This window comes from Microtus oregoni, unplaced genomic scaffold (genome assembly GCF_018167655.1).
Source record: "Microtus oregoni isolate MIOR12 unplaced genomic scaffold, Mior012 000013F_ref0000133, whole genome shotgun sequence".
Lineage (NCBI taxonomy): Eukaryota > Metazoa > Chordata > Mammalia > Rodentia > Cricetidae > Microtus > Microtus oregoni.
Window position 1 is genome coordinate 40,187,952 of NW_024543072.1, and position 23,399 is coordinate 40,211,350.

A 23,399-nucleotide genomic window follows, 5' to 3' on the forward strand; every position below is an offset into this window, starting at 1 on the left:
AAAACATCACCCAAGGGAAGCTTGAACGAGCATCTGGAATGCTCTCCCACGTCAGTCCTTCTTTAGAGACAGCTGGTGGTGACCACTGCTGTTGAGGACTCAGCTCTATGCTGCACAATCCCATTGAAGCCCAGCTAGAAATTTCTGTCTAGAGGCAAACATTCATTAGACAGTACTAGACAGAATAATTCTGTGGTCTCTCTAGCCTGGTGCAAAATAGAATGTGGGAAAACATGAGAGCTCTTGACCTGGTGTCTTCACTCTTCCCAGGCCAGGGTTTTCTAGGGTAAAATATTTTTCCCAGGGATAAAGGTAAACACTTGAAGAGGAGGTCATACACACACACACACACACACACACACACACACACACACACACATCCTGCACTCATAGTTGGCACCAGAAAGTCCAGTGGAATGGTTGGATCTTCAGAATGGGGTATCATGAGAATGTCTTTGTCTTTGGTATAAAAGCAAGCTGAGTGAACCAGTGCCCTCTTGCATCTATCTTGGGATTGCTGTTTTTCAAAGTTGAGTTCACCATCCATAGCCTTTTCTTGTCTAATTTCAAGGGCTCAGGAGATATCTAAAATGACCCTCTATATTTACCTGCCAAATGTTCAAGACTATATCAAATGTATAAACCGATCTATGGAACCATTTCTTTCTTCAAGAAGGTAACCATCTCATTCAAAAGAAAAATGCCAAGTTAAAAATAAATCTGAGATAAATTAATTGACAATGAACTACCATAGTCATTCATTGTGAAACAGTACAGAAGCTTTATAGCAGTGTTTATCAATCATGTATGTAGATAAAATTTTCCATAATATCTTTAGAAAAAAGTATTCATTCCCTGGGTACAAGTCCCAGTACTTTTGAGTTGGTTTGTGCTGGGTGCGTTAGTCTTTACAAAGCCTAGGGATTATCACATAGGGCCACAGATAAAAGACCACCTCTTGGACGAGTCTGCAAACTTAAGGACAGGGACTTCCTTCATCAAGCCCATCAAGGTCATTCCCACAACATCTGAAATAGTGCTTTGGAATAATGGATGTTCAAGAGATGACAGATCTGGAAACCTGGTGTGGACCATGGAAATGTTCAATGTTTATATTAGGAGGGAAAGATGCAATCTGGCTGAATGATAGTTTGAGAAAATACTGGATGCAGTGAATTGGAGAGAGTAGAAGCCATATTTGATCATGAATGGAAAATTCCACAGTAGAAGAGCAGCTTATTTCATAGCTGACTGTTAACATTCAGTGGTAGAAAGATTTGAATGCCAGAATTTAAACTCTATTCCACATGCTAGAGAAATATGCAGTGACTTGGAACTGATCATGATAAAAATCATGAGTCAGTACAACAGCAAATAAATAACCAATTTTCATCACTGGCCAGATCAAACTTTTCTCAGAATTTCCATTGGTAAATGGTTGACTTAGATGCCAGAGTGACTTTAATTTAAAAGTGCCCCAAATACATGAAGCACAACCCATGGTATTCATTTGAGAAAAGAGTTGTTGTCATATTAGGTACCAAAATTGTTAATAACATATTGATCACCGCACTGGCTCCTGAGGCGGTGAAGTCATGGATTAAACACCACACCTGCTCCCTCTGTAATAGTGTATGGCTGTGACATTCGCCTGTCAGCCAACAGGCTTGAAAAAAATGATGCTTGTGGAGATGGAACATATCTTCATATGCAAGTTCTACTCTTACAGAGATTTGACCAGAACCTTTGGTTTTTTACTATTAAGTTACAATTTGTTGGAAACAGAGAACTTATATATTCTATCAACAAAATTTCTCATGATTCCCTATCACCTTGGTTTTGTTGTTGTTGTTGTGGTTTTTTTTTAAAAGAAAGAAAGAAAGAAAGAAAGAGAAACCTTTAATGATCCTGGCAGTTGAACATCGAGAAAATAGGGAAAAAGTCATCCAAATAAAAATCATTGTTAGAAAATTTAAGTATAAGGAATATTGCTGATTTCTAGTAGACTACAAGTATTTCAAGTGCAGCCTACAGCCAGCAACATTAACTTGACCCAACCTGCCCTAAGAAAGACACTCAGGAGACTGATGGGCAAGCAGAGGCCATTTGAGGAAGTGATCATGTAAATATGAACTGCAGCTGTGTCCATCCTAAGTCATGAGGAGGAATAGCACACGTGTGTGCTAGTGGGCTCAAGAGGGTGGTGCAGGGGCAAAAGTCAGCACCAAAGCAAGGTGTGACTGATAGAGAAACGGGTTCAAGAAGTTAAAAATAAGTGAGTTTCAGCCAACCGCATGACTACAGGAACAAAGAAAGCAAGCTCTCCATATGTTCTCCATTGCTCAGCCTCTTTCCAGCAAAGGTATTCAGTAACTGAGCTCATTCTATGACAACATCCACCTGTGAATGTCTGTCCACATCCTCCAAAAGTGGGCTTGCTCCTGGAAGAAGACAAAGACCATGCTACCAGGTCAAGCACAGGCTCTGGCTCTAAGTAGGTACATGGAAATGCATGTTGAGGGAAGGACAAACTGACTACAGGAATGAACAATAAAATCTTAGATTGGAAATAAGCTTATGTTCCAGAAAGGGCCTGGTGTGAATTATATTTTATGAAAATTCAATAGTTCATGGCTGGCACCCAAATTTCCCCTTTGCTTGTGAGCCTTTGTAATGTGTGCTATTACCAGATATGCAGGTAGAAATTGGGAGGGATTAGAATCATCAAATTTGATCAGGAGAGTAATAGATAAAAGAAAATAATAATAAGGTAGGGTTTAGAATAGAAGGAGGCAGGGGCGGGAGAGATTAATTTTGAACAACTCAAGACTCTATAAGGAATGTGCAAATTAGATGTAAAGAGGAAAAGCAGAACCTGACATTAATGGCCTGTTCTGTGCCAGATTCTGTACTGGGGACTTTCCCTGTATTATCTCATGTATCCCTCACTCTAATCTAGCCAGGCATGTATTACAGCCCATTTAACAAATGGGGAGACAGGAGGCTCTGAGAGTTTCAACACATTACTGAAGCTCACTGAGCTGGCAAGGAATGGAATTGGACCCAAACAGAACCTGTCTGACTTTACAGCCCTCCATGTTGCCCCTGGGTATGATTTGGGTCAAACACTTTTTTCTAAGTAGACAGAACAAACCCAAGTGTTTCCTGTGTTTAACCCTAGAAATGGTCAGTGGGCCGAGGAGCACTGGGACTTATAGACATATAAAAGCACATCCCTGGATGTGAACTTACCTGAATATTTTATCAGAAGGCTGCTCTCCCAAAACCAGGTCAAAGCCTCGCTGAAATATTGTGTAAGGCCAAGGCCTAAAAGGAGAAACATTATTCAGTTAAAGTCCATTCAACAAACACTCTCTCCATGTCAGCTACTCTGCTAGGTTCCAAAGACCCAAACATGAAGAGCACATAGTCCTTGCCCTCAAGAAGCTCATACATGTGAGTGCATATACAACCTTAAACCCAGGAAAGGGACTAAGAACAAAGTTAGTATTAAAAAAATAACTGAATTACCAACAAAGACGTGACATTTCTGCTTTACACAGTAAGATGGGACTCAGCCATAATTTACAATCTTTCTGTAGTACATTCACAGAAACCAATGTTTGCCTTTCTGAAGAAAGATAGGAGACATAATATCTTTAAAAAGTCAAATTCTTTGAAACTAGGCATTTCTGTATTCAAAGCCTGCTCTGCTACTGAGCCAACCATTTGAGTAAGGCAGATAGTTTTCCTTGTTGACTCAACCACCTCATTTGCAAAATAGATGATAGATAGATAGATAGATAGATAGATAGATAGATAGATAGACAGATAGAAGATAGATAGACAGATAATAACAACAACTTTACAGACCCTTTTGAAAATTTAGCAAATTTTAGTCAAGGATCATAGGTCAGAGTCTTCCTATTCAAAATGATATAAGGATCCTTAGTGTTTGAGATATTCCAAATGTATCCAAACAATTTTGACGCTGCTCATACAAACAGAAGCAATTAGTTCTTTTCAAGTAACTCTCAACTCCTCCTTGCTAGCAAACATCTGGGTATTGGCAAGCATTCTAGAAAGTAGAAAAAGATCTCTTTTAAACAATGTGTATCGTTTCACTAGTTTAGCCATGGAAACTCCAAATGAATTATTCATTCCAACAAGTCTGAGTGAAGCCTAGAACTTGAGCTGTTGTGTACACTAGGTGAACTTATTCTTTCACTTATGGGGCATAATTATGGAATAGTCTCATAATTAATCCAATTACTAAGCTTTTATTTTGGCCATTCCTTGTTTCCCGAGGGCTACAAAAATCAGAGAATATGTTATAATTATTATTTGGGGCTAAATCTAGTATCAGTCATTAACTCTCTGGTTGCTAGTGCAAGGCTTATCATTGAGGAGACAGAATTGAGGGACATGTAAAGGATTCTTCTCGAGTGACACATTGGTAGCTGAACAGCACTAGCATTTAAATGGTAGGGATAGAATAGTGAAATACTGCAGTGCCCAGGATTGTTTTGCACAGCACAAAATGTCCCCGTGTCTTGCAAGATTTTGAATATCATATGGCCGTTTGTTCAAGTGTTTAAAAACTTTCTAAATCTGAGCCCATTTTTATATAAACACAAGGTAGCTTGTACAGTTGTAATACAAGATCCATCTCAGGTGCATAGCTATTATGAAGATCGAGGGGAAATTATACATTGTATAAGCATTGATTCATCAATACAACAGATATTGATTTGAGCTTATTTTGTTTTGTTATTTTTTTTGAGATAGGGTCTAATGTAGCCCAGGCTGGCCTTAAACTCACTTCCTAGCTGAAGGTAACTTCAACATCTTGATCCTCCTGCCTCTGCCTCTGAAATGTTAAAATTACTGTAGCGTACCATTATACTAGATGCAATACAGCATATCTTCATCAGTCTCCATCGCTTTTATTATACATCACAGATCTATTATGCCTTATACAATGTAAATTGTATTATGTACAAATATCTGTAGTGGCACTTGTTTTTGGTGCTGCAATACAATATTTACATGTTACAAACAGTTATTATACCACTACAAATTACTTGGCTATTTCTCACTTAATTACCACTAACACATTCTATTTACTTGTGGAATTTTGTATGCACAGCTTTTATTATTTATGAACAGTACAAGAGATCTTTTAAATGGTTGCTATCAGATGGGGTGTTGGGCTAAATCAAATTAGGAACCACCAACTTAACCTAATTAGCTAAACTATGAAAGCTTCAGGAGAGTCCGTGCTCTGCAACAAGAGGAAGCCTTGGCTATTAGGCCTATATAAGGGATAAGACAGTACAAGTGTGCTCATTTTTATGCTTACTATTTATAAATACTTTCTTCCTTGGATTCAATTTAGAAGTCTCCAAGGCTTCAAAAGTATCCAAATAATGTAACATGAACAGCCCCCTCACCAAAGCCACAGCTCCCCCACCAGATGTCATCTATGTGCTGTTCCTTTCTTCATATGTGGATACAGGCTAGCGTTTGAATTTGCTTCTGTCTGGTTGAACATTAAGTGATGTCTCCTGAACAACACAAAATTTGAACCATTCAGTAAAATATCCAAATTTATGAGAAAATGACTCAACTGATTCTAAACACTAGAACAATTAAAAATAAAGAAAAAGAGACATATTTATTTCATCTTTTCTTTGGGGGCAGTATCATCTTCACTTCATATAGTTTAATAATTTTAGATAACACACATTTCACCTTCAAGTTATCTCTTGGTTCAAAACTGTTACAATGTGGGATTGGAGGAATTCTTGGCATGGTTCCTAAGTTGTTTGAAAATACATTTTGAGGAGGCAAATGGCAGGACTGATTTGATTACAATGGGAATACAAATTTCATAGGATCTGTCTCTATCTCTGTCTCTCTCTGTCTCTCTGTCTCTGTCTCTCTCTCTCTCTCTCTCTCTCACACACACACACACACACACACACACGTCTATCTTCAAGTCACAGGCAATGAATCAGTGAACCTGGAGACACTTGAGCAGGTATCTGTGTTTCTCAGTGAAAGTAGAAGAGGCCTCAAACACCTGACTCACTCAAAAGCAAAACCAGCTCATACAGGGAGGAGTCAGATATGCAGTCTATGGATCCTCTCACATTAATAGGCAGGAGGGTAGAGTGTTTGGGACATAGGTTCTGGAGGGAGTCTGACTGATCTGAATTCCAGGACACTGACAATCCCTATAATGGCCCTGGACAAGTTTCTTAGCCTTTCTGTACTCTTACGTTCTCATCTATGAATGAGGCCAATGGCAGTAACTGTGTCTGCCTGGCAAGGTTGTTATGAGGAGGAACTAGTTCATATAATTACATGCTCTGAACAGTGCTTAGCATTGAATGAGTGTCATAGAATCTGTTATTAAATATGTTAAATTTGCTAATTACCTGGATCAAATGTAAATCCTATACTAAGGAGTGATTTCTCAATATATAGTGCAGGGGTTCTCAACATGTGGATCATGAGCCCATCAGGTGGCATATATCTGATATGCAGAAATTTATTTATATTATGATTTCTAACAGTGGCAAAATTACAGCTCTAAGGCAGCAACAAAATAATTTTTACGGATGGGGGTCACCACAACATGAGGAATGGTATGAAAGGGTCACAGTATTAGGAAGGCTGGAAACCACTGCCATATAGGAAGGTGTGTCTTGCCTTAAGGTACAATGCAATGCCAGCACAGGCTATTACTCAGATTGCAGACACATTTGAATTTGTAGGAGAGGAGACAATTGTGAGCATGGGAAATCCAAGCCCCCGTCCCTGATCCCATATCCAGGGAGAGCTAACTACTCAGTATTGACACTAATCACCAAGACACAGGGAAGAGAACATCTTAAAATTGCTAAACATTTCAGGGAGCTGCAGATCTTACTAGCAAAGGAAAACAAGAAACATTTATTTTTTCCCCATTAATCATGGATGATCTGCCAAAGATATGGATTCTAATTTGACTAATTTACCAAATATTTCTGGAGGTCTATTGTCTGTTAAATGTGGTGCTAAGCAAGGGAATTGAACTAAGAAAATTCTTGCCCTTCAAGGAATCTCTCTGAAGAAGCACATATTTGTTTAGATAAATGTTAGAGAGTGTTAACGGGGAAGAGGGGTGGAGTTACAGGAAGCAGGTTTCATACTGGCTGAGCCATCTAAAGAAGAGAAGTCTGCCTGTTTGGCCAGGCCTGAAATAATGGGGAGCTTGGCTTACAGCACTGGGGTGGCTACATCTTGATTCAGGAATAGCAGGAAGTAATGAGGACGTAGATATAAAAGCACCAAAAATACTCTGAAGCTGAAGATCTGTGACCAACCCCAAATGGAAAGGTTTCTGTTATTAGACCTCCTTGAGGAATTTTGAAAAAGAAAAATGTGCTGATCTCAACGCAAGCAAGCCCATCCCTGCTCAGAGCAGAGCTGCCTCTTGAGGCTGGAAGCCAGAAGTCTATAGGCTGCTAGAAATGTCCCTCTCCTTTCTTTACTGTTCACACCATGAACTTTGTCTTCCCCCCATTGCTAAAGTACAGAGGGTGGGGATGCCTTCAGCAGCCACAGCTCAAGTCTCAGCAGCCTAGACCTCTCCATCATTATTGAACTGATAACTATAGAATAATTGCTTGACATATCCTAGGCCTCTCAATCAGATTGTGGGCCAGGACCCAGAGGCATCAAAGCAAGTTACAAGTCACATTGGTTCTTCAGGGTGAAAGTTGGGAGATGGTAGCCACTGTTAATCAAACCAGAGATTTTAACCTCAGTTTCTACTTTTCTGATGCCTCCAGCAGGAATGGCCAGCACTGTGGAGTGGAACAGACTATGCCAAGGCAGTGTCAGGCCACACGTGGTGCAGACCTGCCATAGAAGGAGCACTTAATTTCCTGTTTCCTCTTGGATATGCAGCCATTTTTTGTGCTGAACTGAGCGATACACCTGCGTTGTCTTGGGTCAGGAAAATGGGCAGAATCCAAAGTCAGAATATAACTTATTTTTTTTACTTGTTGCATGATTTTTATGCTGACAAATCAAGGCCCTAAAACCTTCCCCTCCCATCTGAGCAGCCTCAGATGGCCTCCATGTAGGCCCACTCAGGCCAAGTCAACAACTGTCTTAGAGTCATTGCTTCAGAGAGGAGCAGAGTGTGAGCCACCAAAGAACTCACTGGAATGGTGGCATGGTAGCCAGAAGGGTACACACAGCTTTAAGGAATGAAAAAACATTAGCAACCTTTTGCTGTCTTTCTTTTTTTTCCTTTTATTTATTTATTAAAGATTTCTGTCTCTTCCCCATCCTCCTGAATATTAACCTTTTGTTGTCTTTCTTTTTCTCTTTAGGTAGTAGGCAATATTCACAGCCTATTTGCTCTTCTCTCAGCACTGACAATTTCTTAGCTTTCAGCTTCTGTTCACAATTCCATCTCTGCCCTGCTCCCACCTCACCCCCCAGTGTAGTGGGAACTGCAGGCTGCATTCCTGCCGTCCAGCTCCCGGCTGCCTGGCTAGCTTATGCCCCAAAATAACAACACACAAACTGTATTCATTTAAACACTGCCTGGCCCATTATATCTTGCCTCTTCTTGGCTCTCATATCTTGTTTAACCCATTTCTAGTAATCTGTGTAACACCACGAGGTGGCGGCTTACTGGGAAAGATTCAGTATGTCTGACCTGGTGGCTGGGTCCATGGCGTCTGGCTCACCTCCCTTCTTCCCAGCATTCTGTTTGGTCTACTCCACCTATCTAAATTCTGCCCTATCAGGCCAAGCAGTTTTCTTTATTAATTAACCAATGAAAGCAACATATAGAAAGAAGTCACTCCCACATCACCCCAGTCCAAGGATGTGTTGGTCCACAGGTGAGTTGGCTGTGAACTTGACTGGCCGTTTGGCCTTGTTTCTGGTTACTTTGATATTTCCTTCCCTGTGTAACTAGGATGTAAATGAGTAAGAAAAAAACATGAATGACCTGTCTGCTATTTATGGGGAGTACTGTACAAAGGAACTACTGTAAGACCCTTTATATGCCCCAGTGCTAACTCAGATTTTCTATTGAATAGAAGCAGGGCACTGGAAACAGAGATCAAAGCCTTTGGCTAGAATATCAGATGATGGACTTTATTGTGAAGGGCATCAAAAGGGAATGGTGGGTAGATGAGAGTCATCATCCAAAGTAATAAGGATAATAATGGTTTATAGCACCCAAAGTATGTATGTGATCCATTATAGCCTCAGGGTCTTTGCAGATACTTTCTACCTAGAATCCTGCATTTCCCCAATTTATGTTATGCTTAATTTGTACCAATAGGGAGTACTAACAGTGTTTGAACTAGTAAGTAGTGCACCCCAACTGTCATCATTGTGTGCTGTACATGACCAATACTATACAGCATATTGTATACTATTTACATTTAGATTAAGAACAAGTTCCTAAAATTCAAGGTTTTTTCTTCACAGAACCTAGAACAATAATAAATGTATTAAGAACTCAGATAACATGTCACCCTCACCATCTGTAAAGGTCATGAGAGCTGTTACGTCCTTGGTGGTCACTGCATCACACAAATGATTGAGGGTTGAACAGACCTGGCCTTAGTCCTGGGTGAGATAGTTATTGAACTGAATGACCTCAATACATCACTGGATTTTCACAACCTAGTCCATTTGAAGCTAGTAGTTATGGATTTATGGTACTAGTCAGCAAGGTCAGCAAATGCATTGGTGGTTAAATTTAGTGAGTGGCAGACTATTTTGATGGAAAAAATAAAATACGTGGAAAAACCTTACCGTATAAGCAAGGAATCGATTTGTGTGGGACACGTTAGTACTTGGTTGTCAAGAAACACATCTTTTGTACAGCTTATGACATGTAGAATAAACTTAATTATACTATTTGTGATCCATTATAGTTCACATTTCCATTTGGTGAATAAAAAATGCTTTTCTAATGTCATATATAAAAATAAATTGTGATGATGGTATGTTTTATAGACTTGTTATCTTGTAACATGTAAATCTCATGGGCTATAAAATGAAATGTTCACAAGACTACATCCATTGTTCAATGTTTATTCACAGGTAAACACATTAATTATTAGTTTTGATATGTAAAATAACATGGTTATCAGTAACTAGCAAAGTACTTAGGAGCTAGGCTCAGCAGCTATACTAAGGAGTTTTATAGCCAGGTTCCATCAACTGTTAACTCCATGACTTTAAAGAGTCCATTACTTCATATCAGGCCATTCTACCCACCTCTCCACATCGCTACAGCCATGCCACAGTCACACCACCTCCCATTTCCTGTCGTCCCTCACAGTCTGGATCTTTGTTATTGCCAAGGTTTCAATCATTTTTAGTTATCTCAGCATTCACTAAGGTGGTCCTTTCAATGCTGATGCTGGCTAGTTTTATGTCAACTTGGCACAAGCTAGAGTATCAGAGAGGAGGCAGCTTCTATTAAGAAAAATGCCTCTACAAGATTGGGATACAGGCTGTAGAGGATTTTCTTATTATTAATTGATGAAGAGGGCCCAGCCTATTGCAGGTGATGCCACTCCTGGGCTGCTGGTTCTTGTTTCTACAGGAAAGCAGACTGAGCAAGCCATGATGAGCAAGCCAGTAAGCAGCACCCTTCTGTGGCCTCTGAATTAGTTCCTGCCTCCAGGTTCCAGCCTTGTTTGAGTTTCTGTCCTGACTTCCTTCAATAAAAGGATTATGATATGGACATGTAAGCCAAAACAAAACAAAATAAAACCCTTTTCTCCCCAAGTTGATTTTGGTCATGGTATGCCATTACAGAAACTTTAACTAGGACAACAATCGAGACACCTCCCCAGTGATCTTGTCTGTTGCCTTCATTCCCACAATCACATCCTCACTTGTCAATCTCTGAAATCCACCACTGGTTTTGCGTTCAAAAATTCCAGTATCCAATCCTCATTCTTTGCCTTCTTGCCTCATATCTAACGTCTGACAATATTCTACTGTCCTGATTTAGAGAGTCCTTTCGTCCACCATTTCCCTGACCTCCACCCATATCATATCATATACTCTATTTCTATAAACTAAGACTAAATTCTGTCAATAGTTACCACAACACTTCCTTGTCATGTTGACCTCAGTCCCCACATCCCTACATTGCCTCCACACATTTTTCTGCAACACTTCAACACTGGTTAAACCCATGACCACGTGGCTCCATTTCGATGTCACACAAGAGAAAGCAGCTGGCGAGCATACTGTTGGTCTCATTGTAAATCCCTGCCTGCTAACTTCCAGTGTGCTCCGAATACTTCCCACTGATCAAGTTACATTAACTTAGTCCATTCAACTTCCCTCTCTCTAGACCACTAGTTAACACTTCTTTCTCCCTGAACCTCTGATACTTGACCCTTCATCTTCTAGCTAATATCCTCTGTCTATGCAACTGAGCCAAAAAAAGACACTCAGATTCAAAACTCCCCCATCACATCCACCCATTGCCTGTTCTTTGACTATCGTTTGGCCTCCTGATGATAGTGAGGCATAGGAAGTGTATGTTCCTCACTGCGAGGCATATCTGTTCACCCTTGGCATTGTACAGGCAATGGGCTGTAAGGCAGAAGCCCTAAATGGAGTCTATAATCCAAACTCTTTCCAGGTCTTATGACCTCAAGCAAAGAAAGAACACCACAGAGCCCTGTCTTCATCTGTACCCTTGATATTGCTGAATGAAGCATGCATAAATAAATTTCAAATCATTAAGAATCTTGGGTTTATTTTAATTCAACTTTTTGCAGTAGTTTCCATTCTATATTTTATGTGTGAACATGAATATGCTTTACATAAATTATTTTATTTAAAGATGGAGCAGTGAGAAACTGCCACATCCCTGCCTGAGTGTGACTTGATTGTCTCCTCCATGACAGCGCCTATGTCATCAACTGCACACAGTGAAAGGATTTCCTTCAAAGATGTGCAAGTAACTTCCTATAACTCTGGGATAAATAAATTTGAACTATTATGGTTAAAATGATGGTTGTAAATGTTAAAATGAAATTTTGAATCTTTGCATTGTGTGAATGATGTGTGTGCATGTGTGTGCCCTATGTGAGACCACAGGCACACGTGCATCACAACACTAATATAGGAATAAGAGGGCATCCTCAGGAGTCGGTCCTCATCTTCCACCAGGATTAAGCAAGGTGCCTCTCGTTCACCTGCTCACTGCTGAATGCACAAGACTTGTCTGCCCAGACGCTTCTGGAAAGCTATCTCCCCGTCCTTCTCGTCCCAGAAGCACTGGGATCACAGATGTTCCTGCCATGCCTCAGGCTTCTGTGTGGCCTCTGGGGATCTGAGCTCAGATCACCAAGCTTGCAGAGCAGACACCTTGCCCCCCATTTTTGGAAGTATATAAAATGACTTTGAAAATGCAGCAATGAAGAAAATTTACATCACCCCTTAGATTTTGGGGTTTTGGGATACAACTTTGATCTCTCCCTCCCTGCCAAAGTACCAATAAACAAAAATATACACATGAACAAAATTAAAATTCACATTTGGTTTGTTTTTTGTGAAAAATAGCATATTGGAGAACATAGGAAGTGAACTCCACCAACACAGAAGACACCACTACTTTGATTCCTAGCACTTGACTTACAGGGAGAAATTCTACATGATCTTTGAGTTAAGAGATATCATATAAGGCAGAAGCTAAGTTCTTGTGTCCTCAGATTGGGAAAGCTGGCCTTGAAGTTCTCCTGAATATTTTGGGATTCAGAATTATTTAAGGCAAAAGGAGAAAAAAATAGTCTTGAATGAGTCAGAAGAGGCTGATAATACTAGCTGCTATTTATTGAATACTTATCATGTGTCAGGCAAGCACCACACTCAGAGGCATCCATGTAAATCTCACAGCCCCCTACAGAGCAAGCATCTCAGCTGTGTAGCCACTATGCAGAGGCAAGCAGATCTGGTAAGGCTCAGTCAGTTGCTCATGGTTGTGTAGATAGATAGTAAGGGGCAGAGGTGAGAGTTATCACATATCACATGCTCTACTTGCTGTCATGGCTGTTCTCTTCATCTCACTATCATGGAATGAGAACTACAGGAGAAAATGTATAAACATGGCATTGGGTCTAAATCCAGGAATGATGAATAACTGTTGGTGTGGCTCTCCAAGTGGAGACCATCCATTCGAGCAGAAGTTGTCTTCAATCCACAGGAAGATGTCCATTTTCCTTGGCCTGTCTTTTCTAGGACAAGGTCAGATGGCACAATAGTATTGCAATCACTTATTTCTCAGGTCCTCTTGAAATATTCTCTCCCCCACATGAACACGGAATCTCTTTTATCTCTACAACCCTCAAAAGTGACACTTACCAAAACATTTCCCAAACTTTAGGGTACTTCAGGTTGATCCTAATATGACTGTAAGGATTCCAAATTTTGTGTTTTCTTATTCCACACATCTATGGTTGGGCCAGATACAAATATTTCAGAAAGTAAAGGAGATGATTCTAAAGCAGGTACTTCAGAGAATTGCTGATCTTTCAGTTAAGCCAACCTTCATATATTGGTGTTTTACAAAATATAACTGCCATTAAAGCAGAAATAGTACTGCATCCTAAGAACTCATTGAAACTCATTTATATGATATTGATAATGAATGATGCTGAGGAGGAGCACATATTGAGTTCTTTATTGGTAAACTAAGATATCCCAAATCTTGTTACTGTCATGTGTAATATAGATTAATTTTTATAAAAACCTGTCAGTCATTTTGATTTCTGTAGATCAATATTTCCATTAATTCAGTATGTCTTAGTCAGTGTTCATTGCTGTGAAGAGACACCACGACCATGGCAACTCTCATTAGGGACGGCATTTAATTGGGACTTAGTTATAGTTTCAGAGACCCATTATCAGCATGGCAGGAAGCATGGCAGCATGCAGGCAACATAGTGCTGGAGGAACTGAGAGTTCTACATCCAGATCTGCAGGCAGCAGGAGGGAGAGGGACACCGGACTTGAACATTTGAAACCCCAATGCCTATTATCCTTTAGTGACACATTTTCTCTAATAAGGCCACACCTCCTGATCTCGGTCAAGTATGCCACTCTCTAAGGAGCCAAACATTCATATATTTGAGTCTATGGGGGCCATTCTTGATCAACCCACCACATAGCAGTACACAAAACTGATGTTGTTCTACATGAACACATCCACAAGTACAGGTGTTTATATAGAGCCAAGCAGATGTGACCTAAGTCACACATACAGTCACAGAACTCACATGATTCATATTGCACAGATACAATATTTTCTGTGGGGTTTGGAGGCCAGATAACTGGTGGGATTTAGAACTGCTGTGCTATTTTTCTCTTACCCTCTTGGCAATTGCTGTAAATAAGAATGCACTAATGCAAAGTATAGCCATCTAGGCGTAGGCTCTTTGCAGACCACCATCAGGCCTGCAGTCATTCAGAAAAGCCACCCTTAAAGGTCTTGCGATAGCCCCTGCGTTGTCTGGAGCTCTGGAGTAAGACAATCGCTATTCAAATCCAAGGTCTATATTTGAGTACCTTGGCAGCTACAGTTTGCCAGCCACAGAAACCTGATACAAGTAGATACTTTGCCCTTCCAGGACTCCCCTGATTTTGTGTATAGATGATAATAGTCAAAAACTATTTCTCAGGAAACTATAAGAAGATTAAATGAATGAATACATAGAAATTTCAGGACAATGCCCGAAGTAGAGCTGTTGTCATTTTCTGAATTAAAGTTTGCTCCCACCTTTTCTTCATGGATTCTGCATCTAGAGGCTCAATAGGTTTGTATTCTGGGCTAATGCAACCAGGCTCTCAAGTTCAATCTTTCTAAAAGCTTGTTAGTCTCGCTTTCTCTACATAGTCTGCTGTGTGTCCCTGACATCCAACTTTAATCGCAAATGAACAAGGTAAGAACTTGGCAGTGGGTCTGCATAAATTCACTGCCATACAAGTAAAATGGTTCAACATCTACCCGTGGCAGGATGTCACCTCCTAGTACGAGAGAAGCCACGGACCTGGGGCTTTCTACTTCTCCACAGATGCACGTACTAAGTTCCTGTAGGAAGTTAGGCAAGTAAATAGTACTAACTGAAGAGAAGGGAGATGAATAAGTGCACAAAATTTACAGTGGGAGGCACAGATCACTGTGCTACTGTGATTAATCATGTAAATAAGTGAGAGAGGAATAAAATATCTGTCAAGGAACATAATTTGTATTTTACTATTTTCCCAAAGTCCTCCCCTATCTACCAATTTATTTCAATTCAATATATATTTAGCAAGCTTTGCTTTTAATTGAACTATTCATCCATTTGTTCATTTATTTATTTACTTGAAAATATTAATTAACCAATTGCCACGTAAAAACACTTTGCTAAACATTGTCAAGGGACATTGAAATGATTAATAGGCGTTATTTGCCATCGAGGACTTCATTAATGCACTAAATCATTCCCCAAGCATCTATTATGTACCTCTGATGAGCAGCCACTGTGGAGAGTTCTGGGACACAGATAAAAGGCCGAGTCCGAGTCCTGGATCATGGTCCGATGGGATAAAGATGACAAGTAAACAAACTATGGCGTTTAGTTTGTCAACTGTTATGACTGAACAAGCAAAAGCCATGATTTATTGTGTGGTAACTAATAATCACTGAGCAAGTGCCTCACATTTATTAAGAGCCATAGAGAACAGCTACTGTATTGGTCCCACTTAATGTATGGTGAAAGTAAGGCTGAGGAAAGCTAGATAAAATTAGGCCAAACATGCAGCTAATGTGATAGAACCAGGGTTCTAGTCTCGACTCTAGGAAGTCAGAGTCCTTTCTGTAATTGTTCAGCAAGAGAACAGAGGAGATCAGCAAACTGGCAAGGTTAATGAGGTTAGAACAGCACCCAGGTCCTTGAAAGAATGAGATACTCTAAGTGAAATGGAAGTGAATGGGCTCAGAGAAAGAAAAGATTATATCCAGTTCAAGGGTCATAGAAAAAGAGTACTCATGCAGGAAGAGCCGGTTTAGGTACACTTTGGAGAATAAGCTGAACCTGGATATTTGTGGTACAGAGAGGAGAGAAGACGTGCTGCAGAAGGAACAGGGAGGACAAAGACATGAAGGGGCACCAGAAGCGACCAAGGGAGCAGTCATCAATGTAACATAGGCGCCATTAAGAGGTGGGGTAGTAAATTACACAGGTATATGGTGATGGTATCAGAAAGTAAATCTCTACTTTTTATTATTTTTTTTATTGAAAAAAAAATTTCCGCCTCCTCCCAGCCTCCCATTTCCCTCCCCCTCCTCCCACTCCTTTCCCCCTCCCCCCACTCCTCTCCCCCTCCCTCTCCAGTCTGAAGAGCAGTCAGGGTTCCCTGCCCTGTGGAAAGTCCAAGGTCCTTCCCCCTCCTTCCTGGTCTAGAAAGGTGAACATCCAAACTGGCTAGGCTCCCACAAAGCCAGAACTACTTTTGAGGTAAGTAAAGAGCTAGGACAAATTCTGAGCAGAGGACTCAGCATCTTGGAAAGCAGGACACACGGATTAAAACTCAGGGATAAAGTAATCACTGACATTGTGCAACCAAGATGAAAAAGATGGATGAACTTGGTGATAGCTTTGACTCTTAGAGAGACCTTGTCTCCCAGGACATAGTCTCTGTCTCAGTGATTGCTCAAGGCAGTCACTGAGGAATAGGGGTAGTTTAAGGTGGTCTCCAGGACAAAGATTCTGCCATGGGTAAAGTCAATAGTTCCAGAGGTTGACTTTGTGGCACATGCATAGAATAGTGCAGCAGGTAGCTAGAAAAGTGGAGAAAACAGACCAGAGAGGCAAGAGCAGAGGTGGAGTCTGGTGTTGAAAGTAAAGGACACAGAAGAGAGGACATATTCACGACAAAATATGGTGACTAGTCACCCCATGCTCCCATTTTGCAGACAAGCTCACTGAACTTTGGAGAGACTATGTTGCCAAAATTCATGGAGAAGAGAAATGAGAAAAGATCATTTATTTGTTCATTCAAATATATTCAGCTGCGCCGGGCGGTGGTGGCGCACGCCTTTAATCCCAGCACTCGGGAGGCAGAGGTAGGCGGATCTCTGTGAGTTCGAGACCAGCCTGGTCTACAGAGCTAGTTCCAGGACAGGCTCCAAAGCCACAGAGAAACCCTGTCTCGAAAAACCAAAAAAAAAAAAAAAAAAAAAAAAAATATATATTCAGCTGCTGATATGGGCTCTGTGCTCCTATGACAGGGAAGTAACAGAGGCAAGGGCAGTTGAGTATTGTTTCACAGTTTAATGAGCTAAGCTTGGTGCCCAAAAGGGCCATGATCATTAAAGAAGAGCCTCCGTGATTGGGCAAAAACTAAGTTCTGGGCTGGGAGATTGCAGAACTTCCCTTCTTTAAATTGGTACTCAAATCATTTGGGTTCCTGCATGATGTCATCCTGTCCACTGGCCAACCTTACCTCTTACTTTGACCTCCTACCATGGTAGCTTACAGTTCCTAGAGAGGCTCATGTTGTTTTTTTCCAGCCCTTCCAGGTTTGGAAAGTTCCTGTCATCCCTGCTGGCCTGGCTGGCATATCTTACCACTCAGCGTCCTGACTCCCAAACTTCAAGTCGGCTGTTTCCTCCCTATCCCCTCCTTGTCTATGAAACTTCCTGTAGTTTTCACTGTAAGTCCTTATGGTATTTTTAGTTTTGTTTGTTTGATTTCTAGTGATTTCACTCTTATCTTAGTTAGGGTTTCTATTACTGCAACAAAGCATCATGACCAAACAGCAAGTTGTGGGGCAAGGGTTTATTTGCTTTACTCTTGAATACTGAAGAAAGTCAGGACAGGAACTCAAACAGAGGCCATAGAGGGGAGCTGCTTAGTGGCTTGCTTCCCATGGCTTGCTCATTCTGCCTTCTTACAGAACCCAGGACCCCCAACTCAGGGATGGCACCACCCACCATGGACTGGACACTCCCCCACTAATCAGTAATTGAGAACATGCTGTACAGTTTGATTTTATGGAAGCATTTCCTCAACTGAGGCTCCTCCTTCCCTGATGACTCTAGCTTGTGTCAAGTTGACACACAAAACCAGCCAGTACAACTATATTCTTAATGATTACAGTGCAGCCTCCTCCGTGTCTATCCATCGTTGTGGCTGTGGCCTGTAGTGAAACTTAGTACACAGTCAAAGTCCCTGGAGTTGGTGAGGGGAGAATACAGAAAGAAAAACTACAATTAATTATTTGAGTGATTGTAAATTGTGATAATAGAGCAATTTTTATGAATATGGGCTATGGAGCAAAAAAAATACAGATTACAATTTGAGTGCTAAGTTTCAGGCAGCAATTCTAACTCCAGCATCAACATGATTCATCAAGAAACTGATTAAAAAGACAAAACCAATAGATGTGTGCATTTTCCTTAGGAAGTACAGGTAACTAAAGTAAACTGGGAAAGTATTAAATGATCAAGGACTCATCAGACATTTGGATAAGGGTTAGAGGATGACTGGGAATAACAGAAGATACAAAAATGGCTACAGAAATGAAGAGGTCAAAGAATCCAGCTGGTGAAGAGAACTATTCATCACCCTGAACACATACTGGAGTAATGGAGGGTGAAGAGGAGAGCCAAAGGTGAAAGGAGATGAAGGAACTCCATCCAGGGTGTTAGATCTGAGACTAAAGGAAGTTGAGGAACAGGAACATAACATGATGCCAGAAAAGACTGGAAAGATTTTTGCCATATGGTAAGAAATATCTCTGTAACACTGGTGTGAGCATCTGCACACACTTAGACTGAATACAGATGGCTCACTTCTACAGGGTTTGCTTAGCTCTAGAAAGTTCCAGAGCAGAAGAGTAAGAAGAAAGTTACTACAGACCAGGCTTGAGATATGCCAGACAGTGGTAGCAGAAGAAAAAGGGAATAAAGATTTGGGGGTTACCGCAAATATTCTTTAGAAATATACAAACGTGGTCTGGGCTGGTTGAGGGAGCAATGGAATCAGTGAAGGGAAAGTTACCCGGACAATGAGAAAGAATGTCCAGGTGTGGAGGTTGGGGAGGGTGGGATGGAGCAAACAGAATCTGGGGAGGCTATGGAGAGCTCCAGGGTTTCAAAGCTGAAAGGTGTGCTGTGCTGAAATTTGTATACCTGCTATAGCTTAGAACACAAGCTTACTTGGAAGTGAAGTCTCTGTGAATGCGATTGGGAGAGAGATGGTGAGATTCGTAAAAAGTGAGCCTTCCTTCCTTACAAGAACTTGGTACTATACAAAGACATGGACACACATCAGGAGATGTCCAGTCATGCAAAGATGAAGGCAAAAAGAGTGCCTTCCGCAGAAGCTGGGAGAAGCAGGAGGGACCCTTCATGAGGTAGCATGGCTCTGCCACTTTAAAACACTTCCGTTGTTTTAAGCTACCCAGTTTGTGGCACTTTCTCACAGAACCTTCAGAAAGTTCGCATACAAGGTAAAGTATACTCAGTGGATAGATTTTTGGGAAGCGACGGCCACAAAGAAGAAAAGCATCTGCTGGGAACAGGGTCACAGAATGTTTTGCAGAAGAAGGGCAGGGATTCCAAATTGAAGGATAATTTTCAACTAGTTTGTTTCAAGTCAAGTGTGTTGGGGTGATGCATTATAGACAGGGAGAAAGCATTCTAGGTCGTTACAGAGATTTCCCCAGCAGCCACGATGTTGCCATCAAGATGGGCCCAGCAGTAGTGAGTAGAGTTTGTGGTTCAAGCATAGGAAGCTAGATTTATTTCTAGAGAAAAGTACTGGTTATAAAATACAGGCAAAAGGAAGTGTGATTGGGAAGTAGAGAGGAACTGTTGGAGGCTCAAGTGGGGTGCTGAGATAAAGGAGCAGAGGAGAAAAGGGTAGTTCAACTCAGCTTGATGTTGAGGAGGTAGAATCTATAGAATAGTGATGGATGAATCTTGAGAATGGGGAAGAGGGAGGAGCCTGGGTGGTCAGATTTCTGGAGGGAGTCCGAGGGTGTGGCAGCTTGGTTCTCTTTGCTGGGGGATTCGAAGGAACAACATGTTCCAATTAAGGGTTCTGATAGGTGGAGTGTGAATTTTTTTTTTTTTTAAGTTGATAGCAATGAGTTAGTGAGAGACAGAAAGTGAAGATCTGGGCTTAGGTTGTGGTAAATCAAAAATCTCAAATTGTGATCTAGAAAATTGAAAGGAATGGTAATAAGAAAAGAAGCAGCCAACAAAGGCGAGACCAGAAAGGGCAGGTGAGCAGAACAGAGGAAGAGGACCAAGTGTGCACCATCCGGTCAGGAAAGGAAAATTCTACAGGGGCCACGCCCTAAGGCTCAGTAGTAGGATAAGCATATCTTAGCACCTCTGAATTTCCTTAGACACAGAAAAGCCCGGTGACTTAGGTGGGGCTTGTGTGGAAAGATGTAGGAAGAAGACAGACAGCAAGATCCCAAAGGTGTGGCTTTATTAACGGCACTAATTCTTGAAGTAATGAGGCCCTGCTCCATAAGGGTCAGAGGAATCGGGCCGAATATTTCAATTCAGTGACTGCTTCTTGGCAAGCCTCTAGTCAAGTAGTGAATTTCTAATTTCAGCATGCATCCAGGTCACCCGAAGGGCTTATTAAAATGGAAATTTGGGGCTTTCACCTCAGAACTTCTGAGTCAGTAGGTTGGAAGTGAGCTAAAGAACCTGCATTTCTAGTAAGTTCTGTGGTCCTACTGACCCTGCTGATACAGGAGGGTAGTTTAAGGATCACAGTATTAGTGGCTTTAACAAGGAATCACTGGCTCCTAAACTACCTGGGATCCTGACACACCCGGAAATGTCTGACTTAGTGTGCCTTCGAAGAGGTGTAGACACAGATTTATTTTCATTCCCCCAAGATTTTAAAGTAAAGTTAAGAATAGTTAATCAACTTCAAGCACGGAACCAGGTACACTTGGAGAAGTAAGGTCTGGGCCTTGAGGAATCCATGGGTTGAATATGGATGCATGTATTAATGCAAAACCAGGGAAGCAAGCAATGGGGGAGGATGCAGGGAGGGTGAAGACATGGACAGGAAAAGAAATCCAAAGGTGAGCACTAAGGTGGGATCCCCCAAACGTGGATAGACTGGAAAACAGAATGGACTTGCCCAGGGTTCCCAATGGGGAGGAAGACAGCAATGACGAAGCTAGGCTGTGACTTCTCATGATAAAAGGGGGGCTCAGGGGAGAAACTTGAGGATGATTGACAATGGGGTTAGGTTGGCCAAGGTATACGGATCAACAGGACAGATGTACGGGGGTCCTGGGAGATCAGGGCCTGGGGTGAGTCTGGACAGAGGCAGGACAGTGAACAGCATGCATGTCAAGCTCAGGATTTAGCCCAGGCCACCTGCGAGCTGTGCAGAGCCCAGAGGACTCCCTGCACTGTTCCTGTCACCCCCACTGGTGTCTTCTTGCTATTTTTCATGTAAAAGGCAGATAGGAAAACATAATTCAGACTTCTCGTCTTGTTAAACTGGCAGCAGATTTCAATCCCTTTTACTTATTTGTGGGCCTATTTTCCCCAAGTGCTGCCATTTCCCTGGTATATTAGTAAACACATTTTTATTCCACTTAATCCTTTTGGCAGCATTAACTCATTCTGCACTCGCTGCCTTTATCTTTCCTTTGAAGAATGTTCACAGACGTAGTTAAAGCTCACATATACTAAGTTGTTCTTGTCTTAACTTTTTCTGTTTGGGGGTTTGGGGATGCTTCCTTGTAGAGACCTTTTCCCCCCCTGAAGGCAACTTACTCATCACCTCAACATTTGTTTTCTGCCTCTCACACCACAGTCTCCCTGTGCAGTGCTCTCTCTCTCTCTCTCTCTCTCTCTCTCTCTCTCTTTTCCTCTCCCTCTCTTTCTGAAACTTAGACAGTATTTACTCTGACCTTGGACTTGGGCGCAGTGGTGGGCAGCTTCAGGTTTCCTGACTAATGAAAGGTTTCAGATCCCCGTGGTTGTCCCTCACACATCTCCCGCCAGTCTCCATTTCACTTGTACAAATGACAGCTGCTGGGATTGCCACCGTTGGGCTGTGCTCCTGTCGAATGTTCTGGCTGGAGCCTAATCCATTCTGTCAAGCTGACTGACTGAGAGCAGAGACTTGTGGAAATCCAGCAATTGTTACAGCCCAGCCAGAGGCAAGGCAGAGAAAGAGACAGTGATGGCAGAGCCTGCCCTCCCGCCTCACGGACACTGGGAGTGCTTTGCCATTTCTTTGGGCTTTTAGCATCCTCCAACACAGGGCCTTATTCTCTCTCTCTCCACACCACGGGTGCAGTAGCCAGCAACAAAGAGCGGAGGCTGTCATTGTTCAGGACAGACAGTAACAAGAATGGAACAGTTTGAAAGTGCCATTCTGAAGTGTTTGGCTTTGGACTTTTCTCGCTCTCTGATTTGAGTGACAGGGGATGGTAAGTACACTCTGAAGGGATGGACAGACTTTGCCTCCATTACAACCACTGGAAAGCAAAGTCATTGCTTTATCAGGCGGACAGGGCACCATCACACAGAAAACGTTCAGAGACTGGGCTCTTTGGGGGAGTGTTGAGATTATTATAGTCTCCAAAGGCAGCCTGGATTTCTCCGTGAGATCATACAGTGCTAAGGCTTAGACTTCTGGCAGGCATGCCCAACATGCAGCCCGTGGGCTGCTTGCAGCCAAGGACAGCTACAGATGCAACCCAGCGCAAATTAGAAGCTTGCTTAAAATATTGCAAGACTTTTCGTGATCTTTTCTGTAATCCTCGTGTGTGGTTCTCAAGCACGAACTTTACAGATGACAATGTCGTGTCGCACTGTCGCAAGGTTGGACATAGCTCATACATGTCTCATGACGAACCCACTGCCACGTGCACCCAATGTGAGCTTCAGTCTCAGTGCCAAAGGGTGGGAGACTGTGCTTCCCGGTGCAAAGCATTCTATTTTGAGACAGTGTTATGGTGTTTAGCATTCTTCCTTTCTTTTCTTCGAGACAGTGCTGGGGTTACAAGTGTGTGCCACTATGCCTCGCTCATTTAAAAGCATCTCAACTGAAATATGCACCATTCTCATGAGTGTCAGCTTTCCTTTCTGGGGCAAAGCCAAGCCAGCCTCATGCTCTTGCTACATTTGTTTGAATACTTCCCTCTACTTCTTCTCTAGTCTACACATCTCCAAGGGCTTCTATAACTTACCTTCCTTTGGTCCCTCTTATCTGTGTACTCTCCAACCTGTCACTGAATTAAGCACACATCCTTACATTATTAAACAAATGGAACACATCTTTACATAATTAAGCACACATCCTTAC

The 23,399-nt window shown here is 41.7% G+C and overlaps 1 protein-coding gene across 2 annotated transcripts in view; it reads right to left on the bottom strand.

Moving 5' to 3' along the window:
- Window positions 1–23,399, bottom strand: part of Astn1 (astrotactin 1) — a 324,436-nt gene that overhangs the window by 99,543 nt on the left and 201,494 nt on the right. For both annotated transcript variants that reach the window (XM_041662555.1, XM_041662554.1), the window contains exon 9: window positions 3,253–3,327. In XM_041662555.1, coding sequence (XP_041518489.1) covers window positions 3,253–3,327 — 75 coding nt within the window. The remainder of the gene's footprint in view (window positions 1–3,252; window positions 3,328–23,399) is intronic.